Consider the following 20222-nt stretch of genomic DNA (forward strand, 5'->3'; position numbering starts at 1 on the left):
TAGATGTAGATGAGGTTCGTGTCACCAACAGACACACGTAAAGTAAGCTACAGCCACTATACATGTAGATGAGGTTCGTGTCACCAACAGGCACACGTAAAGTAAGCTACAGCCACTATAGATTAGGTTTGAAGCTTCAACTACATCACAAGGAATTTAGCAAAGAATGGTGATGCTGGTTGCCTAGGTTTCTTAAGAGATTTGTGTTACAGTTGACTACTTAGGACTGAGATCCCATCACCACACTTCAGTAGGCAGAGCCTAATTACTGATCACTACTAGTATAGTTACCTGTGTAACACCACACATTGGCCTAGCATTGCTGACTGATGCTTAATTACTGAATATCACTGTGTGACATTCACACTGGTTATTTATGCTCTTGGTGATAACAAACACTGACCTCATATACAACGTACTTATCTTAAAATAAGTATATGTAACTACTTACATCAGAAATAACTGTACGAGCTGACCTCAATGTACCTGTAGAGGTGTGTCATATTTTAGCTGTTATACCATCAAACGGTGGTGTGGAGGATCTTATTGTGGACCCAGATATTTACTGAAGTCAACTAAATGATCCCATGAAAGGTGTTTTTTGAAGCTTAACCGGTAACCAGTGTTGCTATCCTGGAAATACACAGTATAAAAATGAAAGATGAATACTCTACAAAGGGATGTTACTCCAAGACAGAAAAGTTAGGTTTCTTTTTCTTTTATATGTGTATATATAAGGATATATGAAGTTCAACACTAATGAAGGCATATAAGATCGCTACAGGCGTCCGCTTTTGACAACCGGAAGTTTACAAGCCAAACCGGTGAAGTGGGGCAGTAACACCCCCTGACTTTTGACCCCATAGCAATCTGCCATCACATGTTAAAATCTACTAAAACTATGTTTTTCAAAAGTTAAAAATAAAACAAATTTTAGGTAGGGATTACAATTGTATGAAACACTTGCTAATTGGCTGATTTAGTTGTGTGAGTCCTATATATAATGGAGAAACAGCTCTGAGGTGGAAATCTATTGCTAAATTGTCACTGGTGTAGTGTTACCATTTAAGGAAAAACCTGTATTTGTTCCAGCATGTTTGTGTGTGTTCCATAGAGTGAAATGTTGATGGACTAATTGACCTGTGGAGAGACACATTCTGGGTGATTAAAACCTGTATTTGTTCCAGCATGTTTGTGTGTGTTCCATAGAGTGAAATGTTGACAGACTAATTGACCTGTGGAGTGACACATTCTGGGTGATTAGTTAATTGCCTTAGGCGAGGAGCAGTGGGCCGTGTTTACTGAACTCTGTAGTAATCAGCTACAGATGCTGATGAACCAATCAATTGATGCTGTCATTCATTTTGCATGACAGACAAACACACATAATCTGTTTATCTTCTCAACCTGGGATCTACTTGATGACACACAGAATCCATTTATCTGATGCCTCCATCTCTAGTGTTACCAAATAGCTTCTCTCAAAGCTTCTATAGTCAAGTAAACATGGGATCTACTTACTTATACAAAGGAATGAAACATTTCATTTTTGGTTTATCTTTAATCCTTGAATATTATGTAAAAATGTCCTCATGAAAGCTATTTTCATTTTGTTTGATTGTAAACTTTCAGTAGATATTTTGTTTTGTATATGAATGGCTATTGAATGTTTTGATTAAAAGGATATCATTAACAAAAAGTTGAAAGATGACATGGTATGGTCTTTTGCTTTTTCATAGACACTTGAATCTATAGCATGGTTCCTACTAAACCTGAGAAGTTGTGATCAAACAAATGAGATTTAGACTGAACTGGATTTTCATTTGACACCAGATATTCCTTCAAAAAGAAAATCTATTTCTTCAATGCCGGCCAAGTTTAAGGTGGTGAGACTGTTCCTCCCACGCCAGAGACATGCATGTATTCTCTAAAACAGTGTTACTTGTTCTTGAAAGTACAACCACAGATTTAACACTGAAATCTAACAAAGTAATAGGGTGACCAGATGCAATCATTTTATGATAAAGATTGATAATATGAATCGGTAACATAACACCATACCCTACAATCATCTGTCATGTCTGGGCCTGACCGTAAATATTGTACATTTTATGTCGACCACATGTGAGACGAGTCATTGACTCAATGTTTTATCGAATTTAAATAAAGTCTATTATTATTATTATTTATTATTATCATCCCCTATGCATATTTGTAAACAAACATCAGATACTGAAAATTCATCAGTTTCATCATCTTTAAATCAAGTCTTTTTTACAGGACAGTAGCTTAATGCATGTTAACATTTCAATGATTGTGCAATGGTATCTTGCATTACCTTTCATGTACGCATCTCACCTGCATGTAACATAATATATATACCTAACTGCATGTGTGATAGTGTGCCTTGCATGATTACAAGCTGTCATCTCCTGTAAACCTGTACAACATTCTAGATAATATTGAGAGGCTTACAGAGGTTCAGCATGCACGTTCCATGTCTTTGTGTCCGTACCATGGAAACACATTTTTAAACTAAAAAGAAAATCAGTTGTGAGAATTTGGTTGGGAATTGGAATATGATGTTAAACTGACCTAAATTCTCCTTACTTCCCTCAAGTGATAGCTTTTAAACTGACCTAAATTCTCCTTACTGCCCTCAAGTGATGGCTGTTAAACTGACCTAAATTCTCCTTACTGCCCTCAATTGATGGCTGTTAAACTGACCTAAGTTCTCCTTACTTCCCTCAAGTGATGGATTTTAAACTGACCTAAATTCTCCTTCCTTCCCTCAAGTGATGGATTTTAAACTGACCTAAATTCTCCTTACTTCCCTCAAGTGATGGCTTTTAATTTCATGTATAAACAGCTTGAAAACTACAACCAATGAAGTGATGCCCGTAGACCAATCATAAAATTACTTTTACCATTGGAAAACTCGCTTTCTACCGCCAATTTTCCGGACTTTTAGCCATTACCTATCATAACTGTAGTTCTATTGGGTACTATATTAATGAGCTAAGAAGTGTGTAATTAATGGATGTTTTAATGCTTTAGCTACACTGTGTCTCCGGTGATTCCTTCAGTTTGTTTTGTTAGTATTTGTACCAAACCTCTGTAGCATTAGAATACAAGAGTCTCGACCAACCAACCAAAACACATTTTCCAAAAGTATTTCTATGAAAACTCAACTGCACATTTTTCTAACACCTTGTAAATTCTGAATCGTTTAAATTTTATGAAATATTTACAGTGTAGATAAAAATAATCTGTTTCCTAAAGAAGAGATGGAAAAGGCTGAAAAGTTCTTACAACTGGTGAGATCAACTTCAGACCCTAATTACTGACCACTTGGTTGCCAATTATCTATTGATATAAGTTATGGAACATGAATTGGTAATGAAAAGGAAGTGTAAAGGATAGGAAACAATGTAGCTAGAGTGTTATAATATACTGTACAAGTACTTGTATAGGTATATTCTTAACTTCATAAGTGTTTCCCTGATTAAGAGCTCTAACCTAAGTATTTTCGTGCCTATAAATTTCACATTTGCATTCCACAGTTTATTTTGTTCAACTGCTACTTCCATCATGCATTTAAAACTTCCTATACAGGTACTTTAGCAATAGTAAAAGGATTTCAGCTCTAGACTATGCATGTGTGTTGCTATTTATCCTCTTCATTCTTTCACTGTCCTCACCATTCTTCCTACTAACAACTGTTTTACCAGTGACCTTGACTTGTGACCTCCAGTGTGACGTAACATTTTGGTGTGATGTGATTTTCCATGTGTTTTCAGTCGTGGTCCAAGTGAAACCGATGAATTCATGAAGAAAAACAACTTCAAGTACACCGGCTCCTACCAGTGGAAAAAAGATAAAGCGGCACTTTGAATCATGGAGCCTGTTTGATTGTGGCGTTGTTGTGTCCATGTGAGACCTGTGTCGTCTGCTGCTATTGGCCGTTACTAACATGACATGCATTTAGTTTAGTACATTGATAATTACACTAGTGTGGAATAGAACATTAACCTTTGTAAGAGGATGCTAGCCAGCGGTGGAAATGTAAAACTGTACAAATTGATACAAGTCCATGTCTTCTTTCTCCAACTAGGTTCACAAATTCCAACATAAAACTTGAAATGAAGTCGGGAAGTAAATGATAACATTTTCAGGGCAAGAACAAGATTTCCAAAAGCAATGTTACCTTGGCCTAGTTGGTTTGCAAAAGCATGTATTTTTCAGGGAAGTAGATTCTATAACATTAGTGTCATATTCACAAAAATACCATCGTTTTGCTTGTCAGCTGTTTATTTGTTAAATGAAGACATGTAGTAATCGGCGAATGCTGCACTAGACCATCAATAAGTAGATAAGAAAATTTTCACTTGCTAACAGGCCAGATCTACAGGCCTTGGGCCATCAAACCCAGGATTTTTCCTACTGCGGAAACGATAACGTTTTTGTTTGAAAGAGTATCACTCATGACTTTACTAGTAACTTTTTTGTATTGGCTACTTCACCTCGTTAATGTAATCCTCTGAACTAACACTTTAGCTCTCCTGGTGAAGCTAACACCAACAGGGAGGACAGGGTAGAGGGTCAAGTTTGGGAATCAGTGGAAGTGCATGTTAGCATGGTATTTTGTGTGTATGTTGTGACTGTGCTGTTAATTCTGATAGTCAGTCCCTGTTAAAAATCTGGAGACTGGTCTGGGACATCTGATGGACATGTTTACTTGGGTTGTTTCCTGAACTATCTACAAATTGCACGAAATCCTTTTTAACCCTTTCACCCCTATGTAACTTTAGTAGACTCTACCATGCATTGATCTGGATGAGTCCATGTTGGTCTACACTGGTGAAAGGGTTAAGTCATTTTCTATATTCAAATTAATTTATACTGCATTGAATGTTTTCATGCATTGATGGCGTAGTTCTACAATGAATTTGTACAATTTGTCATAAAAACCATGGTCATTTTAGTGTCGGTTGCATTCCCAAGTAATTGTTTGAGTATTAAACCATTAGAGAAAGGGATCACTTAAAATGTTTAAACATGATTTCATTGCCAAAAAATATTGTTTTTTAACTTTTATTTACCATTTCATGGTATCTTCGAAAAATTTATATGTATCATTGGTGCTACTGAAAACATTTTATGAGCAAATGTCAAAGCACACAATTTTAGTTCCTCCTTCACTCTGTGACTGGAACAAGTGTCAAACGTACAAAGTTTAGACCGTATCACTCCTGTCATTTCAGTAATTTATTGATTGAGGAACACATATCAAATGTACAAAATTATTGTATTTCACCCCCTACAAAAAAGTTAGTGAATAAACTGGGAGTAAGATAGAATATTTCACCTTTGAACTGTTTAACTCATTCACCCCTGAACTTTTATAATGAACTATTCCAATCTTTGAATTGGAAGGGTTCAAATTAAATGCATCACCAGGGGTGAAGGAGTGAATTTGGGATTCATAATCAAAAGGGATGCTTATAGGGCACATATAGTACTTGCAGTGCAGGAATGCCAACTGTAAGTAGTTCTGTGTTTAAGATTAGTATTTTTGTAATATTTTGATATACATGTTTAAGGAATGCTTAACAGTCTTTGGTATTAAGTTTACTTTTAATGTCAGTACAGTCATGTTCCAGTGAGAGTCAGTGGTACCTAGTGCTACTACCAGGTACTATTTATGATGACATCAACTATTCGGCTGTGGCATTCATACCTCATTATGACTGCAGCATTCATACCTCATTATGACTGCAGCATTCATCCATTTGTAGCTCACGTTACTGCTGACTGTAGGACTGTAAGACTGATGATAGATAGTGCTATTGCCTTACTGTGATAAGACATGATCCTTCACTAGTAATTAAGTTTTCCTGCCCATACCCGTGTACATACTTTGAGGACATGGAATCGGTTTCACTCCTCTCTGTAATTTTATGACTGGATTTGAGTTCTATATGCCAGTTATTTTTGAGTATGTTATTCAAATGTCTGTTCTTGTTGTTAGGGTAATGTTTACAGTCACTGCTGACATTGTTTTATTTTAATGAAAATTATCTACATATTACAGGTATAACAATAAAACAAAGATCCTAATTAGTGAGTTAATGATCCCCCTCCCAGTGTTTTTTATTTTTTATTCTTTAGACCACACTATTATTCATAGCTATTATAGTGTTTCTGAAGGTTATACCTTTCAGACATAATCAATAGTTTACTTTATAATGAGTGGACAGTGCAATGCTATACACGTAACAATCTGCGTCTATGTGTTCCATTTTATTAGACTTGCCATTTTGTCAACAAGTTAAAGTAAAATAAATTATTTAGCTGAAATCCTGAAAATGTACTGTGATAATATTCATATTATGTTATTTAACTCATTCACCCCTGAAGACACATTTGAACTCTTCCAGTTCAAAGGTTGGAATATTTCATTATGAAATTTCAGGGGTGAATGGTTTTAAGGTAAAGGGTACCATGCATCAACTTATGAAATATTATTACCATCGGTTTGAAGTAATTTTAGTTGCTTAATTGAAATCAAACATATGAAGAAATGAAAATGAACAAAAAAGAAAAAAGAAAACTACAGGAGTCAAACTCTGGACCTATCAAATAGCCAAATATACATGTACACCTTACCAGTGTTAATGTTGCTATCTAGGAATTATAACTACACAACCATGATAAGGAAAGTCACATGAGAGATGAATACCATCACAAGGGAAGTAACTCTGGGTCAGAAAATAACCGCTTCTGTACTCTTAGTTTAACCCATGCCATTCACCCCTAAAATCACATTATAATCTTACCGAATCAAAGACGGGACAAGTCCAGTGTAAATATGTAGGGGTGAATGAGTTAAAAACCAGCTCTGAAGTGGAAGTCTTGTGGCCATGACTGATGCAGTGTACATGGTGCCCTTTACCTTAATGACATCTGATGAAGTGGAAGTCTTGTGGCCATGACTGATGCAGTGTACATGGTGCCCTTTACCTTAATGACATCTGATGAAGTGGAAGTCTTGTGGCCATGACTGATGCAGTGTACATGGTGCCCTTTACCTTAATGACATCTGATGAAGTGGAAGTCTTGTGGCCATGACTGATGCAGTGTACATGGTGCCCTTTACCTTAATGACATCTGATGAAGTGGAAGTCTTGTGGCCATGACTGATGCAGTGTACATGGTGCCCTTTACCTTAATGACATCTGATCTTCAGAGTGGCATCTGTTTATGCATCAATTGGTGATTAAGTGGAAAACCTATTTTAAGTTGAGTTTTTTTGCTTCTTATTTGCAGCATTAGAATGGAATTTTTATTTCAGGACTAATGTCAACATAGTTATTGCTATAATATATATATGTACTTTGACTGTAGAATTAGTGAAACTTTATTTGAGCACTTTTTTGTAGAATTGGTGAAAACCTTATTTGAGCATTTTTTAATAGTTTTGAACAAGTTGTAATGCTAAAATTAACATAGGATTTTTAGTAGATAACATTTTGATTTATGAGTAACCAACCATGTTAACACTTTAACCACAGCAGATATCACTCAAATGTATTACACGAATACATTTGTAGTTTTAACTGCAAATTATACAGGAAAATGTTATTTTCCTCTTTATAACTTACTAACATTGCTTATTTTGTCTTGTTATGTTGAATTATGTCATCAGTTTGAGATACACAGTAGGTAATTTTTGATTGTTTGTCATATAAATTCTAAAGAAAGATAGAGAATAAGATGTTCAGGTCTGTAATTCTTCAGGTAGTGTAGCTAATAAGTTTTAAGTATAATTGTCTATGAGAAACATAAAATTGATTGTATAAAGATATTTTCAATTTGATCACTCGCTCCATATCAACGACATTCAGCAGAACTAGGTTCAGCAAATTAAAGTACTAAGTGTTATAGATGTATGTTAATCAAGAGAATGTTTATAAATCTATTTTTTCATTATACTTATGTTACCTATTAAAATTCTTTCTCAGCATATATTTTTCTGTTGTCATTTTATTCAAGTCATAATAGCATTGCCGCCCAGATACCAAAGTTCTAGTTATTGAATGTCATTTATGACCGAGACTGGTTGTCCAGATAATAACAGGGTTGTAACATTGGATGTCACTGATGTCTGGGATTGGTTGTCCAGATAATAAGAGGGTTGTAACGTTGGATGTCACTGATGACTGAGATTGGTTGTCCAGATAATAACAGTGTTGTCACATTGGATGTCACTGATGACTGAGAATGGTTGTCCAGATAATAACAGGGTTGTAATATTGGATGTCACTGATGACTGAGATTGGTTGTCCAGATAGTAACAGTGTTGTAACATTGGATGTCACTGATGTCTGGGATTGGTTGTCCAGATAATAAGAGGGTTGTAACATTGGATGTCACTGATGTCTGAGATTGGTTGTCCAGATAATAACAGGGTTGTGACATTGGATGTCACTGATGACTAAGATTGGTTGTCCAGATAATAACAGGGTTGTAACATTGGATGTCACTGATGACTGAGATGGGTTGTCCAGATAATAACAGGGTTGTAACATTGAATGTCACTGATGACTGAGATTGGTTGTCCAGATGAAAACAGGGTTGTAACATTGGATGTCACTGATGACAGATTGGTTGTCCAGATAATAACAGGGTTGTAACATTGGATGTCACTGATGTCTGAGATTGGTTGTCCAGATAATAACAGGGTTGTAACATTGGCTGTCACTGATGACTGGGGGTGGTTGTCCAGATAATAACAGTGTTGTAACATTGGATGTCACTGATGACTGAGATGGGTTGTCCAGATAATAACAGGGTTGTAACATTGGATGTCACTGATGACTGGGATTGGTAGTCCAGATAATAACAGGGTTGTAACATTGGATGTCATTGATGACTGAGATTGGTTGTCCAGATAATAACAGGGTTGTGACATTGGATGTCACTGATGACTAAGATTGGTTGTCCAGATAATAACAGGGATGAAACATTGGATGTCACTGATGACTGAGATTGGTTGGCCAGATAATAACAGGGTTGTAACATTGGATGTCACTGATGACTGGGATTGGTTGTCCAGATAATAACAGGGTTGTAACATTGGATGTCATTGATGACTGAGATTGGTTGTCCAGATAATAACAGGATTATAGCGTTGGATGTCACTGATGACTGAGATTGGTTGTCCAGATAATAACAGTGTTGAAACATTGGATGTCACTGATGACTGAGATTGGTTGGCCAGATAATAACAGGGTTGTAACATTGGATGTCACTGATGTCTGAGATTGGTTGTCCAGATAATAACAGGGTTGTGACATTGGATGTCACTGAGGACTAAGATTGGTTGTCCAGATAATAACAGGGTTGTAATATTGGATGTCACTGATGACTGAGATTGGTTGTCCAGATGAAAACAGGGTTGTAACATTGGATGTCACTGATGACTGGGATTGGTAGTCCAGATAATAACAGGGTTGTAACATTGGATGTCACTGATGACTGTGATCGGTTGTCCAGATAATAACAGGGTTGTAACATTGGCTGTCACTGATGACTGGGATTCCAGATAATAACAGGGTTGTGACGTTGGATGTCACTGATGACTGGGTTTGGTGGTCCAGATAATAACAGGGTTTTAACATTGGAGTCACTGATGACTGTGATCGGTTGTCCAGATAATAACAGGATTGTAACATTGGCTGTCACTGATGACTGGGGGTGGTTGTCCAGATAATAACAGGGCTGTAACATTGGCTGTCACTGATTACTGGGATTGGTTGTCCAGATAATAACAGGACTATAGCATTGGATGTCACTGATGACTAAGATTGGTTGTCCAGATAATAACAGGACTATAGCATTGGATGTCACTGATGACTGTGATCGGTTGTCCAGATAATAACAGGACTATAGCATTGGATGTCACTGATGACTGTGATCGGTTGTCCAGATAATAACAGGACTATAGCATTGGATGTCACTGATGTCTGAGATTGGTTGTCCAGATAATAATAGGGTTGTAACATTGGATGTCTCTGATGTCTGAGATTGGTTGTCCAGATAGTAACAGGGTTGTGACATTGGATGTCACTGATGACTGGGATTGGTAGTCCAGATAATAACAGGGTTGAAACATTGGTTGTCACTGATGACTGGGATTGGATGTCCAGATAATAACACGGTAGTAAACACAGAAACGATAGTAACAGGATTGTAACATTGGATGTCACTGGTGACTGAGATTGGTTGTCCAGATAGTAACAGGGTTGTGACATTGGATGTCACTGATGACTGGGTTTGGTGGTCCAGATAATAACAGGGTTTTAACATTGGAGTCACTGATGACTGTGATCGGTTGTCCAGATAATAACAGGACTATAGCATTGGATGTCACTGATGACCGAGACTGGTTGTCCAGATAATAACAGGGCTGTAACATTGGCTGTCACTGATGAATGGGATTGGTTGTCCAGATAATAATAGGGTTGTAACATTGGATGTCCCTGATGACTGAGATTGGTTGTACAGATAATAACAGGGTTGTAACTTTGGCTGTCACTGATGACTGGGATTGGTTGTCCAGATAATAACACGGTAGTAAACACAGAAACTTTGCCCGAAACAATTGAATTTTTTTCTCAAATATTTTAGTGTGAAAAGTTTTTTTTTGTTAAGCTTAAGTCTACAAGTATCCTTGTGGGGACCTCAAATAGATATGGCCTATTCACTACTTAGCTATGTTTGAATGCTTCTGCGTAAAAATGTAGTCCATCTTTGCAATGAAGATAACAAACTTTATAGTGTAGATTTTATTTTTTCTTCAATATTATGAATCTTAACAACACATACACGTATAATGACATAACAGAGTATTTATAATGAGGATTGTCAATTTCAAGCTGTTACCGCACAGATTAATATGTGGATCATCCCAGATGAATACACTAAATGTGCCAGAAAGATCAGACAAGATAGAAAAATCTAGCATGGGGTCTGAGAAAAGCTAATTAACAGCAGATTAATATTGTTCCTTTGTCTGGTATAGGACAAGTCAACTTCTAAATCCAAGAGTTCATAGCTTTTACCTTGTCTCGACATATAAAAACTCCCCATCATCATTTTTTAGCTCACCTGCCCGTAGGGCTAGTGAGCTTATGCCATGGCGCAGCGTCCGTCGTCCGTCCGTCAACTTTTCCTTTTAACGACTCCTTCTGAAGAATGGACAGGCCTAGAGTCATGATATTTGGGTGATAGCTTCGTTGGTAGGAGCCTGACAAAGTTTGAGAACGAAAATGACCTTGACCTACTTTCAAGGTCACAGGGGTCAAATGTGTCAAACTCTTCAAACGACTTCTTCTGAAGAACTAAAAGGTATAGAATCTTCATATTTGGCTGGTCTCCTGGGATGGAGCCCAACAAAGTTTGAAAATGAAAATGGCCTTGACGTACTTTCAAGGTCACAGCTGTCAAATATGTAAAAACTCTTTAAACGACTTCTTTTGAAGAACTAAAACATATAGAATCTTTATATTTGGCTGGTGGCTTCCTAGGATAGAGCCTGACAAAGTTTGAGAATGAAAATGACCTTGACATTCTTTCAAGGTCACAGGGGTCAAATGTGTCAAACTCTTCAAACGACTTCTTCTGAAGAACTAAAAGGTATAGAATCTTCATATTTGACTGATGGCTTCCTGGGATGGAGCCTAACAAAGTTTGAGATTGAAAATGACTTTGACCTTCTTTCAAGGTCACAGTGGTCAAATATGTCGAACACTTCAAACGACTTCTAAAGAAAAACTAAAAGGTATAGAATCTTTATATTTGACTGACGGCTTCCTGGGATGGAGTCTAACAAAGTTTGAGATTGAAAATGACTTTGACCTTCTTTCAAGGTCACAGTGGTCAAATATGTCAAACGCTTCAAACGACTTCTTCTGAAGAACTAAAAGGTATAGAATCGTCATATTTGGCTGGTCTCCTGGAATGGAGCCCAACAAAGTTTGAAAATGAAAATGACCTTGACGTACTTTCAAGGTCACAGCGGTCAAATATGTAAAAACTCTTTAAACGACTTCTTCTGAAGAACTAAAAGGTATAGAATCTTTATATTTGGCTGGTGGCTTCCTGGAAACGAGCCCAAAAAGTTTGAAAATGAAAATGACCTTGACATACTTTCAAGGTCACAGGGGTAAAATGTTGTAAAGCCTTCAAACCACTTGTGCTTGATAAATAACCAAAAGGCCCAGGGTACTGAAATCGGGCCTGTAGCATGCTGCGATAAAGGACTACCAAGTTTGTCCAAATGAATGACCTTGACCAACTTTCAACCTAATGTCCTTGTTCAACATTCAAGGTCACAGGCATCATATGTTTAAATCTTTTTATATGTTCTTATGAATCAAACACTGATATTCTGCCTATAGCTGTATTTTAGTCCACTTTTAAGATTACAAGTGTGAGATTAATACCAGGTGAGCGATGCAGGCCCATTGGGCATCTTGTTTGTAAAAGCCAATCCACAGTCCAAAAGACTTTAGGTTTTATATGTACTGTTATATACTGTTTAACTCCAGTGATCATTAAGGCCTATAGGCCTCTTGTTCAAAGTCAAGGGCCCGTATTCATGAAACTGTTCTCATGCTCAAACATGGATTCTGTGCTCAAACCTTCTTTCTTGTAACTTACTTAAATCATGTCAAACGATCAAAAAGGCAAATGTAAAAATTGAAAACAGTATTCGGCTTGAAGTCTCTTTAAAGGGTTTCCAAATCATTAAAAAAAAAGATTTTTTTTTATTAACTTATAAATGGAATAAGAAATTAGCAGGCCTGAACACAAAATTCATGCTAAGGCATGAGAACGCTTTCATGAATACGGGCCCGGATCTTCAATTGTAAAATGCAGCAGGGTTAATTCAAATGTTACTTAAAATTTAACCATCTTCAAAAATAAAAGCTGGATTCATTGGATTGAAGACAGTTAAATATGAATCGGGTTTGTATGCGAAGACATTATCCTCAAACATAATACCTTGTATACTGGATACCTTATCTGATATAAAATAATATCAGTCATTTAAAAATTGTGTTTTTGCCCTGTTTCTGCAAATCTTATTTCCTGTTCATTAGCTAGCTTCCTAAATGTGAACTTTTTATTCATAGAATGATTAATCTGTGGTTAATGTTTCATTTGAACAATTTTATTTTGCAGCCGAGGACCAAAAGCTAGTGATGAATTGTGTGCTAAATACAACTTCAAATACAGTGGGACTTACAAGTGGGTTCAACCAGAACCCAGCAAGATATGAACAGAGAGGAATGGTCGTTAGAATAGGATAAACAACCAGCAAGGATGGTCAAAATAGGATAAACAACCAGCAAGGATGGTTGAAATATGATAAAGAACAAAGAAGGATGGTGAAAACAAGACAAACAACAAAGATTTCAGGTTTCAGACATTGTAGTGGATTGATATTTTTGTTACAGTGGCTGGGTACACTCATAGTCATCCACCTGGCGATAAAAACTTATTTATAACTATTTTTTTAATGATCAAATTAACGTTTTATTAATCTGTTTTTATCAACAAGTTCAATATCTGTGATCCATTTGTTTACAATGTAATATGTTTTTAACCTTTTTATATCGGTGTTGACATTTTAACAAAGACATGTTTATTGTTAACAGAATGACATCGTTGAGATACTGTTACATTTGTCTGGTTTGACGAAAAGGACTTCACATGTAGATCTGATGTTTATGGTTCTATTCACCCCTGAAGACACATTTGAACTCTTCCAGTTCAAAGGTTGGAATAATTTATTATGAAATTTTAGGGATGAATGAGTTAAAGATTGTTTTGTCAAAAAGGTTAAGGTTTTTACTTTAAAGGTAATTCAGTTGTATTTTATTTGAATGTCAAAATGTCTTTTTAAGGTTTTATAAGAGTAGCATGTGTTGAAGACAAAGGGAGATAACTCACCACTTGTAAGCCCATGGTCTATTTACTGTGCTAGGACAGCAGACCTGTTGTTTCCAATTCACTGTTTCAAGGAGAAAGTTATTCAGTTGAAGTTATGATGTGAATTGTGGTTCGCAAAGTGCAAAATATATGCAATGATTCTATTAAAACCAAGGGTAAAATAAGTTTTATATCATATAATTTGGTGTTGTATGTTGTAGCATCAGTACAATGTTTAAGAATCGTCTCAATCAATACACTGTTTAATGATATCAGTATAAAAGTTACAGATATTTATCTAGATTTGTTATCACATGCAGATTTTAAAATGTAGTGCATAAAAGTAGAAGGTGGTACCACATTATAGCCAGAGAGAACAAAGTGTGACTAGGAGGCTCGTCCTTGTTAAATGGGACTTTATTGACTCGGTGTTACAGAGTGCCACAGAGAACAAAGTGGGACTAGGAGGCTCGTCCTTGTTACATGTGACTTTATTGACTCGGTGTTACTGAGTGCCAGAGAGAACAAAGTGTGACTAGGAGGCTCGTCCTTGTTGAATGTGACTTTATTGACTCGGTGTTACAGAGAGCCAGAGAGAACAAAGTGTGACCAGGAGGCTCGTCCTTGTTAAATGGGACTTTATTGACTCGGTGTTACAGAGTGTCAGAGAGAACAAAGTGTGACTAGGAGGCTCGTCCGTGTTAAATGTGACTTTATTGACTTGGTGTTACAGAGTGCTATGGTATAGTCCTTGTTAAATGTGATTTTATTGACTCGGTGTTACAGAGAGCCAGAGAGAACAAAGTGTGACCAGTAGGCTCGTCCTTGTTAAATGTGATTTTATTGACTCGGTGTTACAGAGAGCCAGAGAGAACAAAGTGTGACCAGGAGGCTCGTCCTTGTTAAATGTGGTTTTATTGACTCGGTGTTACAGAGTGCGAGAGAGAACAAAGTGTGACTAGGAGGCTCGTCCTTGTTGAATGTGACTTTATTGACTCGGTGGTACAGAGTGCCAGAGAGAACAAAGTGTGACCAGGAGGCTCGTCCTTGTTAAATGTGGCTTTATTGACTCGGTGTTACAGAGTGCGAGAGAGAACAAAGTGTGACTAGGAGGCTCGTCCGTGTTAAATGTGACTTTATTGACTTGGTGTTACAGAGTGCTATGGTATAGTCCTTGTTAAATGTGATTTTATTGACTCGGTGTTACAGAGAGCCAGAGAGAACAAAGTGTGACCAGGAGGCTCGTCCTTGTTAAATGGGACTTTATTGACTCGGTGTTACAGAGAGCCAGAGAGAACAAAGTGTGACCAGGAGGCTCGTCCTTGTTAAATGTGGTTTTATTGACTCGGTGTTACAGAGTGTCAGAGAGAACAAAGTGTGACTAGTAGGCTCGTCCTTGTTAAATGTGTCTTTATTGACTTGGTGTTACAGAGTGCTATGGTATAGTATTTATTATTGCTTTGTTTTACACATTGTACACGCACAGATTTTACTTAAATGTACATGGCTTTATCTGGATATTTACATGAGATTCTGTACGGTATTATTTTGTCAAAACTTCTTTTCTTTGATACGTAAACTGTTAAGTAAAATGCTGATAACTACCTTAGTTTGTTGTGGTATGTTGCATAATACCAATATGTTAACGCCGTCCCTTTGTAACATCAGTAACGGACATACTGTTGATACTTTTTGTGTCTTGTTTAGCCTAGATACTAGCAAATAGTAACAAAGTAGAAAAGTGTTAGATGTTGATAGCATTTAAGTGCTACTGTAGATGTAGTTTTATTATTAAAGTTCTCGTTTGAAATTCAGCCACATTACATTTAAAAAAAAAAGTCATGTGATTAAACACTATGAAAATAAAAGTACCTGGGCCCATATTCATGAAACCATTTACATGATCCAGCTCGAATTCTGTGTTCAAAACTAATTTAATTAGTTGTTCCAGTAATTGATAAATACAAATTCTAATTTCATCAATGACTTGGAACACTTTTGCGGAGATACAATATTTCTTTTTAATACCTAACTGTTTGACCTGTCACAGGGTTTATGCGAGTTACAAGAAATTTAGTTTGAGCACAGAATCTGTTTTTGAGCATTAGAAAACGGAGGAAATATGGCACTTTGCCTGGTGGCCGAGGTGGTGCCAATTGTTGATGTGCAAAACTTACATTGGCAGGGTTATGTTGTAGTGATATTAAGAATGATTGGGCTCCATGATTGACCTGTTGTCACATTTATGCATGGCTGTCAAATAACATAAAACTATGATGAAATTAAATATGGGAATCTCTCTCTGTACTAGAAATTATTTTTTATTATACAAGGTGTTTATTTAAAACAATTTTAAATGATGTCACTTTAACCTGTTATTGTTCATTTCATGTATTTGAATATTTAAATATTAATTTAATTAACAAATAAATTTGATTTAAACACATTCCTCAAATTAAATATTCATAAAAACTGATGTCATTAACTGCATGGATTTTCAAAATTGTGCAAAGCAACCTAAGTATGATCAATCAACAGAAATGGTTTCGTCCATTGAAATCTCAGTCTGATTATAAGCCAATATACCTTGTATATGATAAATTGTACAGGTTTTGATAGATAAAAATCTGATTTTAATATTTAAATATATGTGCTGCTATTTATTTTGTGTTTGAACAATCAACTGTTATAACTACAGAGGAGTTGTCGTTCTTGCTGGACAAGACACCAATCAATAGTACTGTGAAAGTGGAGATTCTCGCGTGTGGAAATAATCGTGTCGTGACTGATCACCGTGTGAACACTGGTTCTGATATCTCTTATATTCTATCTACTGTAAAATCATCAATTTTCGTGGAACATTAATTTTTGTTTATTTCGTAGATAACAAAAATCCACGAAGTTAAATCCCTACAAAAACATCAATTTAGTATGATATTGATTGGGGAAAATCAGAAATCGGCGAAATATAATGTCTTTGAAACAGGCTAGTATATGAAAACCACGAAATGTTAACGCCACAAAATAAATGATTCTACAGTATCTGTAATCTGAATAATCTATGAACATTCATTTGCATGTTGATATTTTCATGCTTACAATGCAATGCACAAAAAAATAAGTATTCCCATACAACAGAATTTCCATTTTTTCAGTATGTGTATACCAAAGTGTAGATACATGTCATTATACCATATACATGCATCGATCATTATGAATTGTTTCTCAACATCAAATGAGTTAACTATGTAGTGATTCACAGCATAAAGGACCAATTTATTCCTAGTACTTCACAATTGAATTTCATGGTGATAAATTTGCATTTTGAACCTGGAGTTGTATCAGGAAATCTTTTACACACTGTATTTAACTTTATAAATAGAAAGTGCTTATGTCCACGAGATTAACTCAAACTTTGATAATCTTATATATACTTCTACTTGGTCTTCTTCAGACCTATATGAAATAACTTGTAAAATTTACTACTGTATACTGGTAAAGTTTCACCTCACCCCAGTAAATGCATTTTCACCAAATTTTAATTCCGCCCTTCACACTAGATTACTATGTTTATAATATCGCTCACTACTGTCGCTTGATGATGAATTTGCTCTCATTACGGAAGGCAAAAAAAAAAATGGAAATGACCAGGAAAGGTGGGCTGGTATTTGACCTTGACCCCATGGTTTGTTTATCAATCCACATATTGATACAGATGATTCTGAAAGAGGACGTATAGCTCTCAATAGTTATTGGTACTTACTGAAACAGTTAAATTATAGGATTTCAGGATATACCAAGGTTCCGGTTGTGTTCCAGACTATTATTTTACAAACATAGTATATAATCTGCTACATCTCGGCAACTGTATTTGTGTATTAGTTTTGAAGAAGACTATCATACTGATATAGAGTGACGGTGGGCTAATATGCCATAGAGCAGTGTCGGTCTGTCATACACTTTTCATCCAAAAAGATTACGTTGTATAGAGCCTCCTAGGGAGATGAACATTTGTATAAATGGTTGTTAAGATAAATGATAAGAGGGGCATGGCCTTTTAAGGGGAATAGAAGATTATTGACTAGCTCTTCCAGTCCATCAGTTTAAATTTCAACCTTAATTTCTAAAAATGTGTTCCTCTTTATTTCCTTGGCAATTGTTGGTGTTGTACCGGTAGTTGTTTTGGTCAATAAGATATCTTCTTTGCAACCAGAATTCAAGATTTCAATTTCTTCGCTTAAAGAATAAAAAAAAGTGAGCTATGTAGACTCAATGGGTCTTTTCTTTGTACTGAAGTAGTAGGGTTTGGTTCTTTTTTCAGAAAGTGCTATCTGTGTCAATATGGTTTCTACATATCTAATATTGGTACTGTATGTAAAGTATTCTTTTAAAATATACCCAGTTAGATATATAAAGTCATTGATTAAATGCTATTTATTTCTAGAATATTCTTATTAAATATTTTTAAAACATTGGTTATTATTTGTTGATGATACCTGGTGGCCTACCAGCTGGCACTTAGGCTTGCTATTATTACCTATTTAACATACAGAATGTGTTTTCATCCCTGAATACTAAATTTGTATCTAAATTTCCTGTAATAATGAAATGAGCTTTTCCATGTTTTTATTACATGCTGTTTACAAATGTAGTGCTAAAGTTGTTTATAGGAGTCATTTTACTAATGTAAACAACTGATTCAATCATTAATAGATTTGACATAAATTTATATATAACATGGTTGTGTTGTTATTGTGTTCTATTACCGTTTCACCATTGATTTATTGACACTGAATATTAATCAATTTCAATCATGGTAGCAGTGTACAGTAGTGTACAGTGGCCAAGGGTGATATTTTTGTACAATGAATAAACCCCTGTAATATTACATGTATCGAAACTTTTAAAAAAATCAGCTCTAAAATTGGCATATACATGATGAATTGGACTATGTGGTAACCATGGTTTTCACAAGTCCCAAACCTGGGAAAATCACTTTTTGAAAAAAAAATCATTCTTGTAAAAAAAACGTATTCAAAATGTAGTTTATAAATATATATATATATATGTAGGTGAGTTGTGCAGGATGAATCCGCTATCCATGTTTATCCGAGACATGCCCTTTATTTTTAGGGTCAAGCCATTTCTACTGCACTCTGCTACCTTTGCTTTTCACTTAATTGTAAAATGAAAATAAAACCAGTCTTTTCAGTGAAAACTCAAATAACATCATAGCAATACGAAAAAATACCAATGTTTCTGTCAGAGTCGGAGGAGAGAGAGGTTGTGTTGCTGTCAGAGTAGGAAGAGAGAGAGGTTGTGTTGCTGTCAGAGTCGGAGGAGAGAGAGGTTGCCCAATCTCCGTTATCATGTTCACCTCATGATGTTACTTGGATTTGATCTACACTGTATAATAACAAGACAGGTGATGAATATACCTACCCTTCTGAAACACGTTGTCTTGTTAATCGCTGGGAAAGCACAAAAGAAATAATTCTATGGATACAATTAAGTGAAAGGAGAATCTATACAGCTGTCTGTAAATCTAGGTCAAGGTCAGTCTGCTTAAAAAAATCGTCAACCAAGAGTTCAAACATTCTCATGACTTAATCGTAAGCATATATCATCTGTGGCTATTACACCAACATACCCCGTCTCCAGCACACCTACACACTTACACAAATCACATGGAGGCACGTCCTTAATTTACCTTAGATGTTAATAGGACGTTAAACAAAATAAAACCAAACTAAACCTGATAAGACCTTTGGCGTTCCTTCTGCTAGGTAAGGCGTTTGGTAATGGAAAAGTTCAGTGTGGTGACAGTTCACAATGTCGATTACATTATGACTAACTCTGATTTAATGGTACTACAAATAGAAGAAAGAAGTTTGGATAATGACTTACAAATTAAGCAACATGCAAAGCCAGTGGCAGTGATAGAAAGATGCTTGATCCGGAATTTCCTTACCATAAATTGGTAATATAGCAAAACAGGAAGATGATTAGCAAGCAAGAAATTTGATAACCTTAATTATCAAGCAACTGTGGGACTTTTTGCAAGCAGGAAATGTTACGTCCGCGGTTATAATCGCAGACAAGGATAGAGTTATTAGATCGTTTGTTCGCTCACAGAATCACCTACTTACGCAGATGGTTGAGTGTGGTTTGGACATCGAGAAATACAGACTCGTGTTTGGTTTTCATTTTGGATTTCAAGC

At 35.9% G+C, this 20222-nt stretch overlaps 1 protein-coding gene across 2 annotated transcripts in view; it reads left to right on the forward strand.

The window, feature by feature from the left end:
* The window catches only part of LOC110443182 (glucose-6-phosphate 1-dehydrogenase X-like), a 52939-nt gene extending 38205 nt beyond the window's left edge, over nucleotides 1-14734 (forward strand). The window contains exon 12 of one of the 2 annotated variants that reach the window (XM_021487233.1): nucleotides 13252-14734. In XM_021487233.1, the coding sequence (XP_021342908.1) occupies nucleotides 13252-13348 (97 nt within the window). In that variant the 3' untranslated portion in view covers nucleotides 13349-14734. Of the gene's footprint in view, nucleotides 1-3800; nucleotides 8027-13251 lie in introns of those variants that run through there. The other variant, XM_021487242.1, reaches the window with a different exon arrangement.
* The last annotated feature ends 5488 nt before the right edge of the window (nucleotides 14735-20222 follow it).

Source organism: Mizuhopecten yessoensis, unplaced genomic scaffold, assembly GCF_002113885.1.
Source record: "Mizuhopecten yessoensis strain PY_sf001 unplaced genomic scaffold, ASM211388v2 scaffold1951, whole genome shotgun sequence".
In the NCBI taxonomy this organism is placed as follows: domain Eukaryota; kingdom Metazoa; phylum Mollusca; class Bivalvia; order Pectinida; family Pectinidae; genus Mizuhopecten; species Mizuhopecten yessoensis.